Source organism: Lampetra planeri, chromosome 44 (assembly GCF_965212315.1).
Source record: "Lampetra planeri chromosome 44, kcLamPlan1.2.h2, whole genome shotgun sequence".
NCBI lineage: Eukaryota > Metazoa > Chordata > Hyperoartia > Petromyzontiformes > Petromyzontidae > Lampetra > Lampetra planeri.
In genome coordinates, this window is record NC_136150.1 from 5477118 (window position 1) to 5499218 (window position 22101).

Consider the following 22101-nt stretch of genomic DNA (forward strand, 5'->3'; position numbering starts at 1 on the left):
CTCCACACACCCACACTGCTGATGGTGGAGGTTGACAAGAAAACACAAATCAAGTCATGACCCAAAGTGGTTGATGACATCTTTCTAATGATTGCTGAGTTCATAACCATCCTCTCGGTTGAAATTGTGTCTGTATATATGGATGACTTCATGAACGAATCTTTGTTGATAGCCAGAAGGCTTGCAAAGTACCATCATCTTAGAGAATATAAATTTTGTGTGAGCCAGCCGCATTAAAATAATGATCAGCCAAGGCAGAAGTATTGGTCCTACCATGTTTCAAATCTGCCTTATGCTCACGAACACGGTCCGAGACATGTCATTGAGTTTCCCCAATGTAACTGCTGCCGCAGATACAGCTTAGTTTGTAGACGCCAGGATATTGCATGTCAGGAATCTTGTCCTTCGCAGATGGGATCAGATCACGAATTTTATGTACTGTGTTAAATCGGACCTAGATCTTGTGCTTGTTCATGATTTTGGAAATATTTTGGTTACCCCTGCTATGTATGGCAAGGTGATGGTTTTGATTGGATCCTCAGATGGCTCCTTCCTCACGGTTGGGATGATGGCTTTGCGGATTGTGTAGTCAGAATATCCATTCACCTTGAGAGCTCGGTGTACGTGTTTGAGTTCACTGGTTAGGTGTTCATGGTCGGAGTTACATTGATCTCTATGGTGTAGCGTTTTGATGAGGGAATTATTCTGGGATGGATGGTGGTGGGAATCAGGTTTTAGGTAGGCGTCAGTATGGGTTACTTCCCTGTTGACACAATGGCTCATTGAGCCATCTGGTCTCTTTTTGATTAGGACACCCAAGAAAGGTAGCATGCCATCCTTTTTTACTTCTATGGTGAATTTGATGGCTGGGTGTATGGAATTGATGTGGTTGAGCAATTGGTTCAGATCTGGTCGGCCATGTGGCCAGATGACAAACGTGTCATCCACGTACCTGTTCCACAAGGACGGGCGTAGAGTGGATGCCTGGACGGCGCCCGTCTCAAATTTTCCCATGGGTGATCCTTCAGAAACAATCTGTGCGTTGTACGGACGTTGAAATTATTTCGCACCACACGTAGCCAACCGTGCTCGTCGGAGGTGTGGGGGAAGGACAGCAAACTAAACACAACAACAAGCAGTTCTAAAGACGTTAGTTTTCAATCTTGACTTGAAAGTGCGTAGCCCCAGTTGGCTTCCTAATATCGAAAGGAAGAGCGTTCCAGACGGCCGCAGAAGCGCAATCTGAAAGAGCGCGATACGGTGACCACCGTCTTTGTTAGATGGTTAGCCAAAGATCCGCTGCTTCGAGGATGACCGGAGTTCGCGTGATGGTTTATGCTCCTTTACGAGATCAGCGAGGTATCGTGGTTATTTTTTGGCAATCATCTAGCGTACAATGAGTGCGACCTTATCATGTATTCGTTCGGGTTACCGGAAGTCAATGCAACTCGGTGAGCACCGGACGGACGTGGTTCAGATCTTGCAGTACCCATCACGACACGTGCCAAAGCATTGTGTACACGCTGTAGCTTTGCTCATGCTTTTGCCAAACGTCCTGTCGATGACTGAGCCAAAAGCCGCCGCTGCGAGGGTGATGGGAGTTTGCGTGATGATTTATGCTCTTTGACGAAATCAGCTCAGGGCGGCCACGTGGAATGTCTGAACGCTTGTTGGCAAGGAGAAACTGCCATTCACCTATTGGGAGCTGGATCGTAAGGGACCCAACCACCTGGATGTCTGTGGAACGGTGGCAAAAATGTTAACTACCTCGCCAGATGCACAGGAGGTCGTGGGTTCGATCTCGACCCTGACGCCTGTTGTATATTTGGAGTTTGCATGTTCTTTTCGCTCTCTCTCCCCGTGGTCGCATGGTTTTGTTTTTTTATAATCACGCGTTTAGAGTATTTGGCTGCTATATATGTCCACGTGATACGCTACTTCGTTGGGCCATAATTTATAGATTGAACATTCATTTCTTTACAACTGCTTTTTGTGCTTAGTTTGTTGTCCTTCCCCCGCACCTCTGATTAGCGTGGTTGGCAACGTACGGTATAAAAAAAGTTCAACATACATTTGTGGCCAGGTCGCTTCTGAAAAAGAGCTAAAGAGCTCAGTGGGCCTTACCTGGTAAAATACAAAAAAAGTAGTTAATACTGTAGTTTAGTGTTTAATAGGTATTGGCTAAAGTGGCATCTCGGGATCAGGTCATTTTAGTGTTAACTTAACACATCGTTTTTCCACACCCAATATTACCGTGATTCACAGTTATTTTTTTAAATGAGGCCACGTAATTAACTCGCCAGATGTGTGTCGTCAAGACCCTCCACCGCCCTAACTAAAATCGTCACACGTGTGACCAAATTTAGCAATATTTTTTTCTGTATGTACGGCCAACTTGTATCCGTTTTTTTACGCGATTACTAGCAATCGCACTACTACATATCTTTTAGCAACCTTGGTGCGAAGTAATACACATTGCAGTGTGCAATTGCGTTGGTAAGAAGTCACATGGGAAGGTTCATTTTGATTGGACTGCAGTCGAATAACGTTTAAGCCAGTGGTTTTTAAACCTTTACCAGCATAAGTACCCGGCGTTGCCCGGGTGAAAAATATATTTCTTAATAACCTTACATATATACACAGATGGGCTGCTACCCCTGCCCCCCCCCCCCCCCAGCCACGATCTCCTGGGCCGCTGTGCAGTAATATGTACGGCCTATAGTGTGGTGGGGTGTCGAGGCCTAGTACCGTGCAGAGCCTCCGGCCTCGCCTAAATTGCCCACCCGGCTGAGGCTGGGTACAGGGGCCGTTACCCCCCCCCCCCCCCCCGCGCTACAATAATACTGTCTAATCGCTATAATTGTATTATCTACCGACCCTATAATAGTAATTGCACACATTGTGGTGGGGGGGGAGTGAAGAGGACGTGAAACTTTGATGAATTTACCTCAGAATCGCGTGTTAATGCATGCGCATATTTTTAACGGGAATTAAAAATGGCGTCCACCCCGCAGCGAATGCGTCGCTACCCGTTGCCAGGGGCAACCGCCGTCCAATGAAACTGCGTATGGTCCGGCGACACACAGACAAACAGACACACACACAGACAGACAGACAGACACACACACAGACAGACAGACGGACAGACAGACAGATTTGCGATTTTATATATATAGATAGCAGCATTGCACATCCTTTGGTTTTTGAATCGTAAAAAAATGTATGTTAATAAATACAGAGGTTTGATGAAACAAAGTAAGTTGTAATTACGTGCCCGTGTTTTAATTTGTTTCGATGATTTACCTTCGAAAAAAATCTGGTCATGCCCCGCACCCCCTAAAGGGCATCTCGCACCCCAGGTAAAGAAGCACTGGTTTAGGCAACACACTCCTACTCGGAAGCACGTGAAAGTACAAAAACCCAAGACGATTAAACCTGTGCAGTACAATTTCAAAGGCCGTGGGAAACTTGATTTTTTTTTCGATATCGTGAATAGTTAACATCGTACCGAACCGCCAAAAATGATATCGCAGCGACCGCAATAGACGACAAGTGTGGGTTTGCAATGTGACCCAGTAGACAGGTGTGGGTTTGCAATATGACCCAGTAGACAAGTGTGGGTTGCAATGTGACCCAATGGACAGGTGTGGGTTTGCAATGTGATCCAATAGACAGGTGTGGGTTTGCAATGTAATCCAATGAACAGGTGTGGGTTTGCAATGTGATCCAATGGACAGGTGTGGGTTTGCAATGTGATCCAATAGACAGGTGTGGGTTGTAATGTGACCCAGTAGACGATAGGGGTAGGTTGCAATGTGACCCAATGAACAGGTGTAGGTTTGCAATGTGATCCAATGAACAGGTGTGGGTTTGCAATGTGATCCAATAGACAGGCGTGGGTTTGCAATGTGATCCAATGGACAGGTGTGGGTTTGCAATGTGATCCAATGAACAGGTGTGGGTTTGCAATGTGATCCAATGAACAGGTGTGGGTTGCAATGTGACCCAATGGACAGGTGTGGGTTTGCAATGTGATCCAATGGACAGATGTGGGTTGCAATGTGATCCAATGGACAGGTGTGGGTTTGCAATGTGATCCAATAGACAGGTGTGGGTTTGCAATGTGATCCAATGGACAGGTGTGGGTTTGCAAAGTGATCCAATGAACAGGTGTGGGTTTGCAATGTGATCCAATAGACAGGTGTGGGTTTGCAATGTGATCCAATGAACAGGTGTGGGTTTGCAATGTGATCCAATGAACAGGTGTGGGTTTGCAATGTGATCCAATGGACAGGTGTGGGTTTGCAATGTGACCCAATAGACAGGTGTGGGTTCCAATGTGATCCAATGGACAGGTGTGGGTTTGCAATGTGATCCAATGGACAGGTGTGGGTTTGCAATGTGATCCAATGGACAGGTGTGGGTTTGCAATATGATCCAATGGACAGGTGTGGGTTTGCAATGCGATCCAATGAACAGGTGTGGGTTTGCAATGTGATCCAATGGACAGGTGTGGGTTGCAATGCGATCCAATGAACAGGTGTGGGTTGCAATGTGATCCAATGGACAGGTGTGGGTTTGCAATGTGATCCAATGGACAGGTGTGGGCTGCAATGTGATCCAATGAACAGGTGTGGGTTTGCAATGTGACCCAATAGACGATAGCTGTGGGTTTGCAATGTAACCCAATGAACAGGTGTGGGTTTGCAATGTGATCCAATGAACAGGTGTGGGTTGCAATGTGACCCAATGGACAGGTGTGGGTTTGCAATGTGATCCAATGGACAGGTGTGGGTTGCAATGTGACCCAATGAACAGGTGTGGGTTTGCAATGTGATCCAATCGACAGGTGTGGGTTGCAGTGTGACCCAATAGCCAGATGTGGGTTGCAATGTGACCCCGATGCTACTTGTGGAGTAATGCGGCACTAAGAGCCTCAGCGGATTAGCGCTAGATTCCCTCTCACACCTGCGAGTCGCTAATCCTGATCCTGCCCGGTCCACACTTTCCTACACCTGTCAAGGGCACGGCCACAGTCGCATCTTGTCTGTAGAGCTGTCGATAACCAGCGGCGGCTGCCTCTGCGTCTATTTCTTTGCCTAGCCATCTGTCTAGATCAGGGGTCGACAACCAAGCGAACAAGAAGTCTTGACACTTTTTTCGAATTCGTAAAAAACAACAACTCTATTTCACTGAGCTGCAATGCAATGTGAATACGAGACGTTGTCCTTAAAATAGATATCGTCACAAAGCAGTCCTTAAAGAGCCGCATGCGGCTCCGGAGACACAGATTGCCGACCCCTGGCCTAGATGACATCTCGATGGATATTGTCTGTATGCAAATCCTTGTCTCGCTTCGTGCCTCTATCTGCCCACCGACATGTGTATATGCATCTCCAATTGCGGCGACGGCTAACATTAGTGGCAAGTTACATCTCAATCAGTCCTGGGTACCGTGTAAACTAACCAGCACTGACCAGCATGGTGAAGTATGGTCAAAAAGCTCCCCTATGAACGACACATGGAGAGGCCTTGATCCAGCAGTGGATTGAGAAAGACCGGTAAAATGACTATTTGTATAAATTGACACACAATTGTTTTTTTTTTTTTACAAATCATAAGCACTTTATTATAAACATATCTGCGTTCATGGCTTAAATACAATTGTATGAAACATCCCAAAAGCGGCGAATTTGAACGAATGTGTGTGTTTAATTATCTCCTCTGCTCTAAGCCAGAAACACAGTGATCACGTTGTCCTTTTAAAAAATCGCATCCAACCTTTCAGCAATTGTCCCTCAAAGTGCATGGCATAGGCACAACCTCTGTATGAACCGAAGTGTTCTTGTGGGTTTGCTCTACTCAGCCAATGGCCGATGCTCGTCCGTTGGGGGCCATAACCATAAGTTTTTTGGGGCTGGGAGGTGGACCACCACCTTTCGATTTTAACACGTTGTCCTGCGGAGGGAGCTGGTAGGAACGTTGGGTTGCTTGGTTAATGGCCAGGGTCAACGGCGGCGTGGTGTATTCCGCAAATATGCCCGATTGTGAGGGCGGGCATAAGCCGGCGTGAGTAGGTTAAACGTTGAGTTTTATAAGGGCACCACGGGGTGACCAGCCCCTCCCCACCCAGCCCCACCCCTCCCACTCCCCACCCAGCCCCTCCCCACCCAGCCCCTCCCCACCCTCCCAGCCCCACCCTCCCCACCCCCTCCCTCACCACCCAGCCCCTCCCTGCACGACAGACACAATAATCCCCTGTGGGCTGGTGTAACCAGGAGGTTCCTACCAGTAGAAACTCAGTGAGACGACAGAAGAGGCTTAGGTGAGAGATAGAGATGCAGTGAGGTGAGAAAAAATGTGCACAAGAGAGATGTGGTACGATGATAGAGATGAGACACATGTAGTGAAATGAGAGCGATATTGACAAGAGTGAGAGATGTCGTGTGATGAGAGAAATGCGGACAAAATATAAATGCCGTGCTCTGGCACGAACCATTGAGCCCCTTAAGAGAGACGCACTCAGACCCTGGGATGCTGGCTCAGCATTGAGATGACAACGGCTTGGGGAGGGGCCTTCCTCACGCGGTGGATTGACCATAGCTTATGATGACAAGAGGCAGAGAGAGACTTGGTAGGCGTGTAATGTTTGTCACAATTTATGTTCATGATTCGATTCAAGTGTCAATGTTGTTTCCGGTTTGCGTTTGTTGTCTCTGTAAATCCACTGGCTACATCAACGCATGCCTCAGCTGCTTCTGTCCCTCCAAGAGCCCCCTGTAGTGATGCAAGTGGCTGAGCACCAGAGGTGGGACAAAGTCATTGTTATGCAAGTCCAAGTCGAGTCGCAAGTCATCAAATTCATGACTCGAGTCTGACTCGAGTCCAAGTCACATGACTCGAGTCCACATCTCATAGGTGGGACAAAGTCATTGTTATGCAAGTCCAAGTCGAGTCGCAAGTCATCAAATTCATGACTCGAGTCTGACTCGAGTCCAAGTCACATGACTCGAGTCCACACCTCTGCTGAGCACTATAAAATGACAGTGTCGTCGCCAGGTCAAAAATATTCCCTTTTATTACTCACTTCGTGCGGCTAGATAATATCGGCCGTGGGCCGTACCTAAGCGGTAGGCCTCATGCGGCCACCACGGGCCGATTGATTCGCCACTTCTGCACAATTTGCATATAATTTGCATTGCATGACAAGTAAATCTCACAAGCTCGATTTGATACGCTCGTGACCGCATGTCAAAATCAATTGTCAAAAACGAGCAATTGAATCGCCACGTGCCTAAACACCGCACATTGAGAGATTGAGCACCGGCTCGCTTGCTCGGACACGGCCACAATACGCCCCCTGAGTCTCAGCGGAGCGGCGCCAGCAGCAGCAGCTACAGCAGCTGCAGCTGCTACAGCAGCAGCTGCAGCAGCAGCTACAGCAGCAGCAGCTACAGCAGCAGCTGCAGCAGCAGCTACAGCAGCAGCTGCAGCAGCAGCTACAGCAGCAGCAGCAGCAGCTGCAGCAGCAGCAGCAGCTACAGCAGCTACAGCAGCAGCACCAGCAGCTGCAGTAGCAGCTGCAGCAGCAGTATCTGCAGCAGCAGCAGCAGCAGCTGCAGCAGCAGCTACAGCAGCTACAGCAGCTACAGCAGCAGCAGCAGCAGCAGCTGCAGCAGCAGCAGTATCTGCAGCAGCAGCAGCTGCAGCAGCTACAGCAGCAGCAACAGGAGCAGCAGCAGGAGCTACAGCAGCAGCAGGAGCAGCAGCTACAGCAGCAGCAGCAGCAGCAGGAGCAGCAGCTACAGCAGCAGCAGCTACAGCAGCAGCAGCACCAGCAGCAGCACCAGCAGCTACAGCAGCAGCAGCTACAGCAGCAGCAGCTACAGCAGCTACAGCAGCAGCAGCAGAAGCTGCAGCTACAGCAGCCCGTTCACTGCGCCATCTCCTCGATGGGGCGCCGGCAGTAGGGGCAGCGGTTGTGCTGCAGCACGAGCAGCTCGTAGTCCTCGCTGTGGAACATCTGCGGGGTGAGAAGGGGGGGCGAAACATCCTCGACGTCGTCACCATCGTCGCCATTATCGTTGTCGTCACGTCGTTTCCAGCATCATTGCCAGGATGATTATATTCAACTTCGGCATTGCCAGGATAGTTATCCTCATCATCGTCATCATTGCCAAGATGATTATATTCCACTTCGGCATTGCCAGGGTAGTTACCCTCATCATCGTCATCATTGCCAGGATGATTATATTCCACTTCGGCATTGCCAGGGTAGTTATCCTCATCATCGTCATCATTGCCAGGATGATTATATTCAACTTCGGCATTGCCAGGGTAGTTATCCTCATCATCGTCATCATTGCCAGCATGATTATATTCAACTTCGGCATGGCCAGGGTAGTTACCCTCATCATCGTCATCATTGCCAGGATGATTATATTCAACTTCGGCATTGCCAGGGTAGTTACCCTCATCATCGTCATCATTGCCAGGATGATTATATTCCACTTCGGCATTGCCAGGGTAGTTAACCTCATCATCGTCATCATTGCCAGGATGATTATATTCAACTTCGGCATTGCCAGGGTAGTTACCCTCATCATCGTCATCATTGCCAGCATAACCGTCGTCGGACGTTTAAAGTAGACACACCATGCTTATCAACTCAAGGTTTGCTGTTTTGCATAAAATAGACATTTTATAAACATGTTATGCAGACGTATCGCATGGTAATCAGTGTTGGGCCTTTTAATAATGGAAATGTAGATTGTTCCTGATACTGGCAAAAAAGGTCCCATAGATATAACTGCTCAACCTGAGCTATAAATGTTCTGATACATGCATTGTCGTTGTACTGTTCGCATTTTGGCATTCCCTGGTCTGACACTGGTGAAACAAAGCCATAAAGAAAGCTGTGTCTGGTATAGGCCAATCAGTTGCAAATACAATGCAAATATTATTATCAGAGCATGTTTTAGCAGAAGTACATGTGGTTAATGCAGACTTGATGCCTTGCAAAAAAAATATTTCCGTGGGGTTTGAACATCTCAACACCTATACTCTTTGGTTCTTTTGGTAAAGTCACGTAATTAATTTTTTTATTTTATTTTTTTATTTAATATAATTTATTTTATACCTACGTGACTTTACTGAAAGAACCAAAGAGTATGGATCATTGCAGTCACGTAAACTTCAGATCTAGATCTCAACACCTGTTTTATTGCCAGAAAGGGTAAAAACCTATTCTTATTCTTCATACTTTTGTAATGAGCGACTTCCGCGACAAGTCGTGTAGAGGGTACTTCTTCTTATTTACTCACACTGGGCATAACTCTAGGTATTAACACCTCTACTGGCTACACGCACAGCCGATCACTCGGCGTGGTCCCATCGCCCCCACTCGGCTACGCCGCTGGCTGGCGGCGTGACGATGACGGCGATGGAAACCACGCAGGGGATCTTCCACGTGGCCGGACGACGGAGAGAGATGTCGGCGAGCAGCGACGCAGCCAGGACCCAGGACCCCACACGAGCCCCGAGCCCCGGGTCCGCTCCCCCTTACATCCCCCCAGGCGTGGCTAGGACGCGCCTCCAGCCATGCCCTCTCGTGGAACCTTCGAGCAGGTTCCCGGAGTATCTCGGCTAACCCCCGCCCCCCTGTTACCTTTGCCCCAGATACACCTCCTTCTCCGATTGGTTGTTACTTCTGTGCCCGTACCCGTGAGTCCCTTCCCAGGCCAGCAGGTGTCACCCTGTCATTACACTTTGATACTGGCAAAAAAAGGTTACCGTAGATGTAACCGCACCGCAGACAAAACACACGAGTAAATCGCGGCGCCCCGACCTGGAAGCAGGAGGAGCACACGGTGATGGGCACGTCGGGCATGAGCGAGCGGTAGAACTGCCAGCGCAGCGGCGGGGGCCAGCGCTTCACCAGCACCTGGCGCCGACTGAGCGAGCGCAGTGCCGCGCGGTTCAGCACCACCGGCACGAACTCGGCGCCGTCCTGCCGTAGACAACGAGAACCATGACGGCAACAGCCAGGGCTTCATTTCTCACTGAATACTTCCCGGGTCGCTGGTAGACTGGAGTAGGTGGCAAGTGAGGAGTAGCAGCCACAGCCATCGCGCGATATGATATACTGGATGTGGAGTGCCGGGCACAGGAATATATTCTGGGTCATCAGCTGACCTTAAGCCCAAGTCTGGTGTAAGTCTATAGGTTTCTGCGTCAATCCACTGCTGGATGAAGGCCATCCCGTGCTGTGCAAGTCTTGGGGGTTATATGACCATACATCACCACACTGGTCGGTGCGGGATGCCACACAGACGTGTAAGCGTAGAAGTACGGTACAACAATTGTTTTTTGTACACTGCGTTACTGCCTGCAACAAATCTACGTTTACGTGTGTTACAAATATGCTTGCGTGCTGTATGTGGGTTCTGCGTAGCCGACTGACCTCGAAGCTGAGTCGAGCAGCGAAGGGGTCGTTAGCATCCCCCCCGGCATCCTCGCTATTTTCCATGACCATCATGTCCGCCTCTGACCAACGCAGATCAAGGGGCAGTGGAGGAGAGAGAAGAAAAGCACAAGGAGGGAGGTGGATTGAGAGAGATGGACGGATTAGCACAGTTGGCAACGTACGGTGCGACAGAAGTTCATACAGGAGGTCGTTGGTTTGATCCCGACCCTGACACCTGTATATTTGGAGTTTGCATGTTTTCCCTGTAGTCGCGTGGATTTTTCTCCAGGTCCTCCGGTTTTCCCTCCACATTTAGGAACATGCGTTTAGAGTGAGTATTTGGCTGCTATACATTTCCACATGATAAGCCACTTCGTTGAGCTATCATTTGTGGCCAGGTCGCTTCTTAAAAAGAGCTATATAGCACAGTGGTCCTAACCTGTAAAGTAAAAAATAGTTAAAGTAAAACAAATAACGTACAAGTAGTGCTGCTGGTGGCGGTGGTGACGATGGCGACGGCTGTGTTGGTGAAGGCAGCAGCGGTGATGAAACAGTTATGGCGTTGGTAGAGGTGACGGAGGTAATTGGTGATAATGGTAACGATGACGTTGGCTTTGATGGTGTCAGTGATGTTGATATTGGTGGTGGCGTTGTTTTCTGATGGTGGTAATGGTATTGGCGACAGTGCAAATGGCGGCAGTGTCATTCGCTTTGACAGTGACGGTGAACATGGTAGCGGTGATGTTTGCCTTGATGATGGCAGTGACATTGCCTTTGATGGTGATGACGGTGATTATTGTGGTAACGGTAAGACCGACGTTGGCTTTGACTGTAGTGTGATGACGATGATGGCGGTGGCACTGCCGGTGGTACGATGCCCGACGTCCCACGCACCTCCGGCTCGCGATTCGCGCCACCGCGTGTCCCCACGCTGCCCGGCGCCGGCGGGAGGCCCCTCCAGGTTGATGAGCGACAAGGCCTCCTCATCGCCCACTCCGTCCTCCAGGGAGAATCCCACCAGGGGCAGCACCTCTTCAGTCACGACACGGGCAGGACGTGGAGGGGGAGGGGTGGGTGGGCGGCTCCGGTCAGAGTAGCTACAAGAATCCGGAGTAGGTCTAATCCCATAATCCTACTCCTGATCCTAATTCTAAACCAAACCATGACCCTGATCCTAAACGTAACCCTGACCTGAACAATAAGCCTGACCATGACCCCCCTGATAACTCTGACTCCCTAACAGGGGTCAGCAACCAACAACAAAAAGAGAAATTGTTTTCGAATTCGGCAAAAAAAAATATTTCAAGAGCCGCTTCAGATGTAAATAACGTCACCAAGCAGCCCTTAAAGAACCGCATGCGACTTCGGAGCCCCAGGTTGCCGAAACCTGCCCTAGCATGTATCCATGTTGAAATTCTTTCGCACCGTACGTAGCCAACCGTGCCAATCAGAGGTGCGGGGGGAAGGACAACAAACTAAACACAAAAAGCAGTTCTAAATAAATCAGTTTACAATCTAAGATGATTTAAGTGTATAGCTTCCGGTGGCTTCCTAATATCGGAAGGAGCGTTCCAGACGGCCGCAGAAGCACATCTGTAAGCGCGCACGACGCGGTGACCAACGTTGGCTGTGCCCCCCCCACCGAAAGATGAGAAGGAGTAGACAAACGGCTGGCGGCAGTTCACGCACGCGTTTCCACGTCCGCCGAGCAAGGGGTTGTTGGTGGAGCAACGGTAGCACATGGGGATCAACTCCTGTCATGGGAAGAAAAAAAGAACCACAGATATCTCCCAGTTACTTTTCCATTGTGACATCCCTGTCCATAATCAACGTTTTTGGGTTAGATCGCGTTATTTATAAATGTGTCGTAACCCTCCACCACCCGACACGGCCAATCAGCAAAAAAGTGTCACGTTGACAAAAGACAAATAGTTCACGGCTTTAGCCCACCAGTGTGTTGAAGTGTGAAACCACAACATTTACAAAAAAAACGTTTCCTCTGTTTCCCTGACAGTGTCTCGCGTGTCCCCATTTGTCCTGCCTAGCACTTCACCTCTCTCGTGTCGACGGACGTCAGGTACGTCTCTCTCATCCGAAGATACGAAACGTCCCAGTTTTTTCCAGTGTCCCAAAGCTCTTGTGAAAAATCTGAATTTGGAACTCGGATGGCAGAGCAGTGGGCAGGGCCTATGCGCCATGGGATTAGGGGCCATCCATTTAGTACGTACGCATAGAGGGGGGAGGGGGTGGTTAACCAAAATGCGTATGCTTGCGTATGGGGGGGTATTGGCCTTCAAATGAGTTAATCCTTAATCGTTTCTGCGTGGATTAAATATCGGCCGTTCTATAGGATTCGGGGGGGGGGGGGTGCATCAAGTGTACGTACACATGTGGGGGGGGGGGGCGTGTACAGGGAGGGGGAGAGGTGTCAAGTTTTTACAGATTTTTGCGTACGTACTAAATGGATGGTCCCTTAGCACGTGGTTCAGTGGGCATGGTTGTAAACACCTGCAGCAGCGAATAACACCTGCATATGCATAGTGGTCACTCATTCAAGCACTGTCCAGGCTCACAACCCTGAGCTTCCGGGATGTGCAGAGATCAGCCACATTCCGGGTGATCGCAAGGCGATCCCCCATACACCCTCAAGACATCCCAACACGGGTACGGAGGAGTGTGTAGGAGGGGTGGAGTGTGGGGGGGGGGGGGTGTGGGGAGAATGGAGGATCAGGTTTTCCATTTGCATCACAGCCACACAAATACCGCCCTTTCCCTCCCTGACCCTCCCCCAAAACGCCAACGCACGAGACACCTCGCTGTCCTGGAAGGGCTTTGAGCGAATGGTGATGCTGCCCAGCATCACGGCCTCCTGCAGCCGGGGCGGCACTCGCAGCGCCAGCAGACGCTCAAAGCAGTGGCGGGCCAGCTTGTAGGCGCCCAGCGCGCGGCTCTGTTTGGCCAGGGCATACAGAGTGTTCCTGCGGGGACAGCGGAGTCAGGCCCCACGTTTGTCAGTGCCTTTGTGGTGGTAGAGCACGCCTGTGATCCAGTGCTGTGGAGGCAAGGGTTGGTGGTGTCGTCATCATCATCTTATTCATTATTGCCATCGTTAGCATCATCCTTAAGATAGTTAACATCATCGTTGTGTTCATAGAAATCATAATTGTCATCATCACCACACACGGTGGCGAGGTCAACCCGCCCGGCCTCCTAAGTCTATGTTTTTAAAGTCTCACCACCACAGTCTCTGGCTTTTGTCTTTTCCCCTGGTCTCACGCCTATGGGTGCCACTCCACTGCCTGTCCTCGGTAACCTGCCCCCCTCCATCCTGCAGACGTCCCACCAATTAAAAAGTCTGTTCACGATTGCTTTTACAACCTTTTCATACCACGTTCCATTCCAAACTTCTGGATTGTTCACCCGATACTGTTCTGGTAAGGTTTCCTCAGTCTTTGTATCTTCTCCACCGCCAAAACGTATTTTCTCAAGGTTTCTGTGAAGCTGCTAAACAACTGGTGTTTCATTTCAGCGCTAATCCTATACAGCAGGGGTCCCCAATCCCCTGTCCGTGGCCTGTTAGGAACTGGGCCGCACAGCAGGAGGTGAGAGCGGTTAGTCTGTGTGTGGAACCCGCCCCCATAATTTTATTTACCAGTTCCGTCCGCGCCTCTTTCCCGCACTGCGCATTTGTCTCAGTCACAGTTTTGGTAAGCCCACAAGCTTCTAACCCCTAGGCAACATGAGTAAGAAACAAACGTCGCTGGAGAGCTTCTTTGAAAAGAGGTAAAGACCCAAGGATGAACCCCCCCCCCCCCCCCCAGTCCGTGAAAAAATTGTCTTCCACGAAAGTGGTCCCTGGTGCCAAAAAGGTTGGGGACCGCTGCTATACAGTCATCCATTGAAATGAATGAAAGAAGGAATGGTTGAGTGAGTGGAATAATGAGTGTTGACGGAGCACTCACACTTTGGATATCCCCGGTGGGCTGTCTCGCCCCAGGCTGTGCAGGAGGAAGCGGGCGATGTTGAAGATCGACTCGGGGAGGTGAGACGTGAACGGTTCATCCTAGCACAACCCACAGGCGCAGGAAGCGTTAACGCCACTCCCTGCAAACACTCAACCCACGAAACAAACGGCTCTTATATATTATATATTCTTGGTTCTTTCGGTAAAGTCACGTAGAAGGGAAATAATAAAAATAAAACATAATACAAATTCTCACATTTCGATTGCAACACAAGCAATCATCATCAGGTGCTGTAGTTTTCACACCTGATGATTGCTTGTGTTGCAATCGAAACGTCGTGAGAATTTTATTGTTTTATTTTACTTGTTTTATTATTTCCCTTCTACGTGACTTTACCGAAAGAACCAAGAATATGAATCCCTGCAGTCACGAAAGCTTTAAATCGAAAGCTCTTATATTGTACAATAGCACTTAGCCTTTGTGTTGTGATCTGTCCGATAACAGTTTCAAAGGTTGTAAAATTTAAAAAAATCCGGTTGATAAGCAGAGGCCCAAATATACAGGCATCAGGGTCAGGATCGAATCCACCCCCTCCTGGATACCAGGCAAGGTAGTTAACATCTCGCCACCGCGACACGCCAGTGATATTTGTTGTCATATTGTGAGAAATTAAATCGCAGCAACCCTAGTGCACGTATGTGTGTGTGGGACGCACGGTGTAGCGCTGGATGGAGTGGTAGGCGTAGTACAGCTCAGCCAGGTGCTGGAACTGCTCAAATTTCTTCAGCATCTCCTCCGCCTGCGCCGTGTCACCTGGTGAGCAGCGGCCAATTAGCCAGATGTGAGGTCGGGGTAGAAGTACAAGTGTGTCCAGCCAACTCTGATCTTTGTTTGCATTGTGTGCTGTGTTTGTGAGCCACGTGTGCCGTGTGTGTCTGCCATGTGTGTGTGTGTCTGCGTCCTGTATCTGTTCTCTGTGTGTACCGCATGCGTGCTCCATATGCGTGTGTATGTGCCCTAAAACCGCGTGTGCCGTGTGTAACGTGCATGTGCGCGCTGTGTGTGCCGTTCATTCGTGCGCCATGTGCGTGCAGTTCATGCGTGCACCATGTGTGTGCCATGTGGGTGCCATGTGTGTGTCGTGCGTGTGTCGTGCGTGTGTCGTGCGTGTGTCGTGCGTGTGCGCCGCACTGCCAGCGATGTCCAGGCACTGTGTCGACAGCATCCAGTAGTAGTAGGCCGCATCGTTGCTGCGACTCTCGGCGACTGCGTTGTGCGTCAGCGTCTCCAGCACGTGCACCGCCTCCCCACGCCGCCCCGCCTTGTGGAACGCTGTCGGCCCACAATCACAACCGCACCTCTCCATTAGCATGGCTGGTTACGTACGGTGCAAAATAAGTTCAACATACATACATAACGGTGAGCACAACCGCGACCTTGACGTGCTGTAATTGCTGTTTGCGTAAACTGCAAATAACAGAATCTCACGCACGCGATTTATTGTGCGCGTCGCGAGTGCACACACCAACGTATTGTCACGCAGCACAACGTCAACGGCATTGCACCACGGCCATATCGTACCACAACCACTGCCACCACCACCACATTACACCACACCATCACCACATCACATCACCCTCACCACCACGTAACATCACCGCAACTGGCACCAAAATTCCATGACAACACCAACACCGCATCGCATAACATCGCCACCACATCGCGACACCACACAACCGACGTTGCAACGCAAGCCGCCGATGGAGGAGGGTGCAGCACGTGCCTTTCTGCGCCTCCTCAAAGCGGTCGTTCTCCGCGAGCCAGCGAGCGTACGGCACAAACGTCTCATCGCGCAACTCGGGGTGCCGCTCCGCCAGCGCAAACGCCTGCCAGAGTTCGGGGACGGAGACAGCAACAGACCGGTTGTTATTGGGGGTGCAGGCGGTGCAACTGCACCGGGGCGCAAAAGGTTCGGTGGGGATCCTGGTGCCGGTCTAGGGAAAAATTGGACAGATGCTTCAATTTCATTTCTTGCACCAGGGGCCATAACAGCCATGCTATGCCACTGGGTCAGGCAGAGAAGGACAGACACAATCAGTGAGTACAGATACAGTGCTATGAAGCTAGCTACCTGAAATCCATTCCTGGTCAAGGCTCACATCAGTGGGCAACCTGCACCAACCAACATGGTGCGGTATGGTCAAACAACCCCCTTGATCGACGTTGTGTGGAGAGGCCTTCATCCAGCATTTGATTGACAAAGGACTGTATAGGTGAAGCGAGTGAGGGAGGAAGTTGATGAAGAGATGACGGTGATGTCCCATTATCACCCCTTGTTGCAGAAGTACGTGGTTCATATCCCAAAGGCTACCCTGGTTAATACTGCATGTGTATCAACCATAAACTGCACACCGTCTGCTTAACAGCAAATGTTAAAGATCCCGTGATATTCTGAAAGTGTAGGCCATGTGTGCTGCTGTCATGGACCAAATTTGAAAAATTACTCGATTTGGATTGAACATCGCAATCATTGCTCCCTACTGGCGTACGACTCCACCACTTTGCAGGCCGGTGCTGAGTCACGTTTTGCCACACAGAGACAGCTGTCATGAAGGGGTCACCTTCCATTGGTTGACATGAAATGTGATGCAAGGCACTTTAAGATGCAAAGGTATTTAAGTAAGCGCCCTGTAAACGAACACGTTCCTTCGAAGTGGGCAGGTAGGAACTTGGTTGGACAGCGCATTCGTGCGATCCGTGTCACGCAGTGCAAGCTGCGTGGGGCGGCGCGTCACGTGGTGCCGAGCCCGCCCGAAGCGCTTTATGAAATACAAATCGAGGGCGTGGCTATGCACGACAGACAGACAAATAATCCCTGGTGGGCAGTGTGGAACTGTTTTTTATGACTGAGGGCACAGCCAATCGGTTGAGGTGTGCGATGATGCGGGCCAGAGAGAGAGGGGAGTGGGGGACAGGGCGTGGTGTGTGGCGAGCGGCCACCTCGTCCCAGTGTCGTGTCTCCACGTGCAGCCGGAGCAGGGCGGCCCAGTCCCCCATCTTGCCGTAGGCCTCGGCCGCGTAGCCGTGCTGGCCCAGCCGCTGCAGGTGCTGGGCACACAGCGCCAGCGATTCGCGATCTGCCTTGTCCATGCGGCGCGCCACCTCCACCAGCCTGCACGCGCACGCACGCAGGCGGGGGCACAGACGTAGGGAAAAAAACAATACAATATAGTTCACTTAAAACTAAAAAATTCTCAATTGGAAAGGAGGCGACCCATTTAATTCCTTACACCTGGGCTCATGCCAACAATGCTATCCCAACAGAAAAGGGAGCCAGAGAAATTCACTCCACTGGAGATCCCAGTTTAATTACAGGCGGCTTTTGGATTTGAACCCAGGATCTCAGCAATGGAAGCTCTGCGCAGAATGGAAACGGCAACAAGACAGAGACTTGTTACATGAGGCAGAGACCCAGAGAATGAGAGAGTGTTTAGGACTTGGGTAAGACAGAGACTGGAAGAGGCAGACAGATACAAAAGATGGTGATGATAGCTATAATGATGACACGGATGTTGCACATTCTAATGATGCTGATTGTGGTGAAGTTATTGATGCCTATGGTGATAATGCTGGCATTGCAGATGCCGCTGCTGATCATGATGACGGTGGTGGCTATGATAATGCTCATAACGCCAATGTGGCAAATACTGCTGCTGATGTTGACGACGATCGTAATGATGTTGCAGACGCTAACGACGGTGATAATTGTCGATGCTGCTGCTGACATTAAGGAAACCGCTGATGCTACAGAAGCTGCCAGTGGCGATGTCGATGATAACGCTGATGCTACCGACGCTCGCAACAATATCGACGAGAATGCCAGCACTTTTGCCGATTGGTGGCAGTGCTGGTGGACATGGCAGTAAAAACGCGTGCACGTGTCGCGGCTCACATGTCAACCCATCCATTCTGCCCGATGATTTCAATCGCCTTGACATTCTCTCCGGCCGCCAGGTACATGTCGGCAGCGGCGCGGGGGTCCTTGACCGCCTGTGCCCAGTCCGCCTGCTTGCGCATGAGCAGCCGCGTGTCCTTGGGGTCACCCGACGCCACAAACTCCTGCGTTCGGCGCACGAGCGTGGCGGAAAGGACGTTGAAAGGTTGACTCGCTTCTAGATTTGAAGCTTTCGTGACTGCAAAGATTCATACTGTTAGGTTTTTTCGGTAAAGTCACGTAGGTAAAAAATAATAATAAAATAATAATGAATGAAAATAACTCTATTAAATCACGATGTTTAGGAGGCAACACAAGTCTCCGTAGACTTGTGTTGCCTCCGAAACGTAGACTTGTGTTGCCTCCGAAACGTCGTGATTTAATTGAGTTATTTTCATTTATTATTATTTTATTATTATTTTTTACCTACGTGACTTTACCAAAAAAACCTAAGAGTATGTTGACTCGCTTGCTACTCCACTTGCTCGTTCGCAACATTCACTTGCTCACTCACTCGCTCATTAATCTTTCGTCCTCGTATTCATCCGCTCACTTTCTCGGTCGATCACTTGCACACACCATTAATCACTCGCTTTCTCATCTGTGGAATTTATCGCTCACTCTCTTGCACATTTACTAGCTTACACATTTACTTTCTCGCCCATTCGCTCAGTTGACCGCTCGTGCATTTCATTGCTCACTGGATCACCTCATTCACTCAGCCACGAGCTCACACATTCACTTGCTCCCTTTCTCGCTCATTCACTCAATAACCTCGCTCATTTTCTCGCTCCAACATACTCACTCTCTCATTTAGCCACTTACTGCCTCAATCGTTCGTACGCTCCCCGGTACTTCACGCCAAATGGCACAGCTTCCCAGGTCCCAACCTGGGCGTGTCAAGGGGCAATGCGCAGGGTCAGGTCGGGGAGGGGGTGGGTGCGGTGTGCACCTTGGCGCAGTCGAACATGCGCAGGTCGGAGTACATGGCGAGAGCCCGGCTCTCGTGGCCGGCACGCTTGTAGAGTTTGGCGGCGTCGTGGAAGCGTCCACGGTGGGCGTGCACATCCGCCAGGAACAGCTCCTGGGCACTCTCGCCACGCCGCCGCCGCTCCTGGAGGAGTGGTAGGGGGGGCAGCACCCACGACGTGTGAGTGGGGTCTAAGCCGCTGGTGTCGGACTATACTACAGGGCCGCATAAGTAGCCCTGGGGCAAGGGTGACCAGAGGGTTTAATCCAAAATGTGACTATCGTGAACTCCGTTAATTTTACTTTACAAAAATGTAAATCGTCCAATTGTGCACATTTACAAGATCATCAGGGGCTACTGACTAATGTAACTTTTGTGCAGCGTTAGTGTCCCTAACTATGACACAAAACGTGAAAAAATAACATTTATTTTTTGTATATTTTCATTTTCCCATAGGATAACATGGTGTGGGAGTGGTAGTGTAGCAGTTAGCACGCTGCGCTAAGAACCTGATTACCCGAGTTCGATTCCTGCTTATGGCCAACACCAGTGATGATTATCTGAACCAGTCCTGAGCCTCCCCTAGGTCGACTCAGCCCCAAATGAGTACCTGGTGTGGTAATTATCGCCACTAGGGAGACAAAGGCATTCGGGCGTGGTGCTGGTCACCCACCCCCTCGTGTACCGTTCCGGCCTTCATAGGTGCTCGCTAACAGCACTTTACCCAACAGTCTGTTAAGGCTAAATTGGGATTTTTGTTTGTTTGGTTTGTTTATCAGCATGGTACTTTTCCCCCTATACAATGTGTTCCAGGAAAAAATGTTCGTTTCCCACAAAAAACGAAAATTCCGGATTTTGGTCCCATTTCAAATATTTGTGCCACCTTTTTTTCTCTAAAATAATTGACAGTCTGATATCAATCCACCACGAGATGATGGCCTCCTCATGCCGTATTGGTCGACGGGCTTATTATTCGACCATACTTCACCGCAATTTGTCAGGCCAGGTTGATGAAGCAGGGGAGGAGGTCCCAAAAGCCGTTCAGGTATCACTCGCGACCGATGCTAGGTTGTCCGGGTTTATCGCGCAGTGTGCTAACTCGTGCGCCACCGCTCACCTCTATGCTGTAGATGAGCTCCAGGTATCTGAGATCCCTCACTCGGATAAAAGCCTGGGGTGGGTATCACACATGTAGGTGTCACACAACGGTGGTTGCAGTGGTGGTGGTTATCACAGAATGGTGGTGGTTGTAGAGATGGTCGTTGCAGTTGTAGCGGCGGTTGCAGTGGTGGTAGTTGTAGCAGTAGTGATGGTCGTGGCTGTATCGGTGGTGTGGCTATCGCACCGTACGTAGCCAACCGTGCTAATCGGAGGTGTAAAAAATTAACCTGTAAAAACAAAGTGTTTCACTATAAATCCTTTATATGCGTGGCATCGGTTTTATTTTATTATTCATTTCTGTTTTTCTTGAGTAAGAGTTTCATTTTTATCACATTGGTATTTTAAATAAAATATGAAAAAAAAAATTCCTAAAAAGTGAAAAATTTTGGAAAAAAATTTTCACGAAAATAAATTGTCACACACGAGTATGTGTGCAAAATGTCAGCTCGATTGGATCACGGGAAGTGGGTTAAAAAACGACCGAAAGATTTGCACGGTCGTAAGTGCGCAAGCAAGTAAGCAAGTGAACTTAATATAAAGGATTTAAAAAGGTGTCAGTTTTGTTGCCAGATAGAAGGGTAAAAAACCAATTATCATATTTTTTACTGGCAAATGAGGTTCTAATGTTGTAAATGCTTACCCCGAGCTCTCAAGGCACCGTTTCTCTCTCGAGAAACGGTGCCTTAACGCGGCGAGAGAGTTTGTGTACGTCTGAGAAGCTGATCGCTATACCGTCGAGAGCCTAGTGCTCTCAGAAGGGTCACCCAAGGCGGGAAGACTTCAGTGGAGACGTCAGACAAAACCCGTTTCGAAAGGTCCCCACATGACCTTTTCAAATAAATGGTGATCCAAGAAAGCAACGGGAAACTACTTGGATTATTGCTCCCTTGAAAACTTCAATGATGACAAGCAAAATCAACAAAGGCCCTGAGTATCGGCGTCCTTTAAATAGGACAGGGGTGCTAAGAATCTCCGAGCTTGTGTCAAAGAACCCTTTCAAAGTAGCAACTTGGAACGTTAGAAGTTTACTTCAAGCAGGAAAACTAGCCAATGTCATACAAGAAATGGATCGACTTAAAATCAACATAATCGGTCTAAGCGAAACTAAATGGCCTGGAACAAAAAAGTTTATATCGAGCGAACACCACATCTTCTGCTCCGGAGGAGAAGAAAACACCAAACAAACATACGGTGTCGCCTTTATAGTACACAAGAAATTAGCGAATAAAGTCAACAACTTTACCCCAGTATCAGAACGAATAGCACTACTACAATTAGCAGGCAACAAAGTCAACGTGAACATTCTACAGGTTTATGCTCCAACAGCAGATAAACAAGATCATGAAATCGAATCGTTCTATGAGCAACTAACCAACACGCTGAAGCCGCTGAAGAAGCAAGACATCACTATAATCCTCGGCGATTTCAATGCCAAGGTTGGCCACGGTCGAATGCAGAACATTGTCGGAGAACACGGACTAGGAACAAGGAATGAACGAGGCGACAGACTGGTTCAATTCTGCCAAGAAGAACGTTTCAGTATTGC

General features: G+C 49.5%; 1 protein-coding gene across 1 annotated transcript in view; it reads right to left on the reverse strand.

Moving 5' to 3' along the window:
* Positions 1-7748: 7748 nt before the first annotated feature.
* Positions 7749-22101, reverse strand: part of IFT122 (intraflagellar transport 122) — a 34993-nt gene continuing 20640 nt past the window's right edge. The window contains exons 16-29 of the mRNA XM_078614537.1: positions 20512-20565; positions 19377-19538; positions 18383-18549; positions 17431-17602; positions 16214-16316; positions 15622-15762; positions 15146-15243; positions 14428-14528; positions 13278-13443; positions 12108-12219; positions 11360-11497; positions 10463-10545; positions 9848-10009; positions 7749-8023 (exon numbers count right to left, since the gene is read on the reverse strand). Coding sequence (XP_078470663.1) covers positions 7934-8023; positions 9848-10009; positions 10463-10545; positions 11360-11497; positions 12108-12219; positions 13278-13443; positions 14428-14528; positions 15146-15243; positions 15622-15762; positions 16214-16316; positions 17431-17602; positions 18383-18549; positions 19377-19538; positions 20512-20565 — 1749 coding nt within the window. The 3' untranslated portion in view covers positions 7749-7933. The remainder of the gene's footprint in view (positions 8024-9847; positions 10010-10462; positions 10546-11359; positions 11498-12107; positions 12220-13277; positions 13444-14427; positions 14529-15145; positions 15244-15621; positions 15763-16213; positions 16317-17430; positions 17603-18382; positions 18550-19376; positions 19539-20511; positions 20566-22101) is intronic.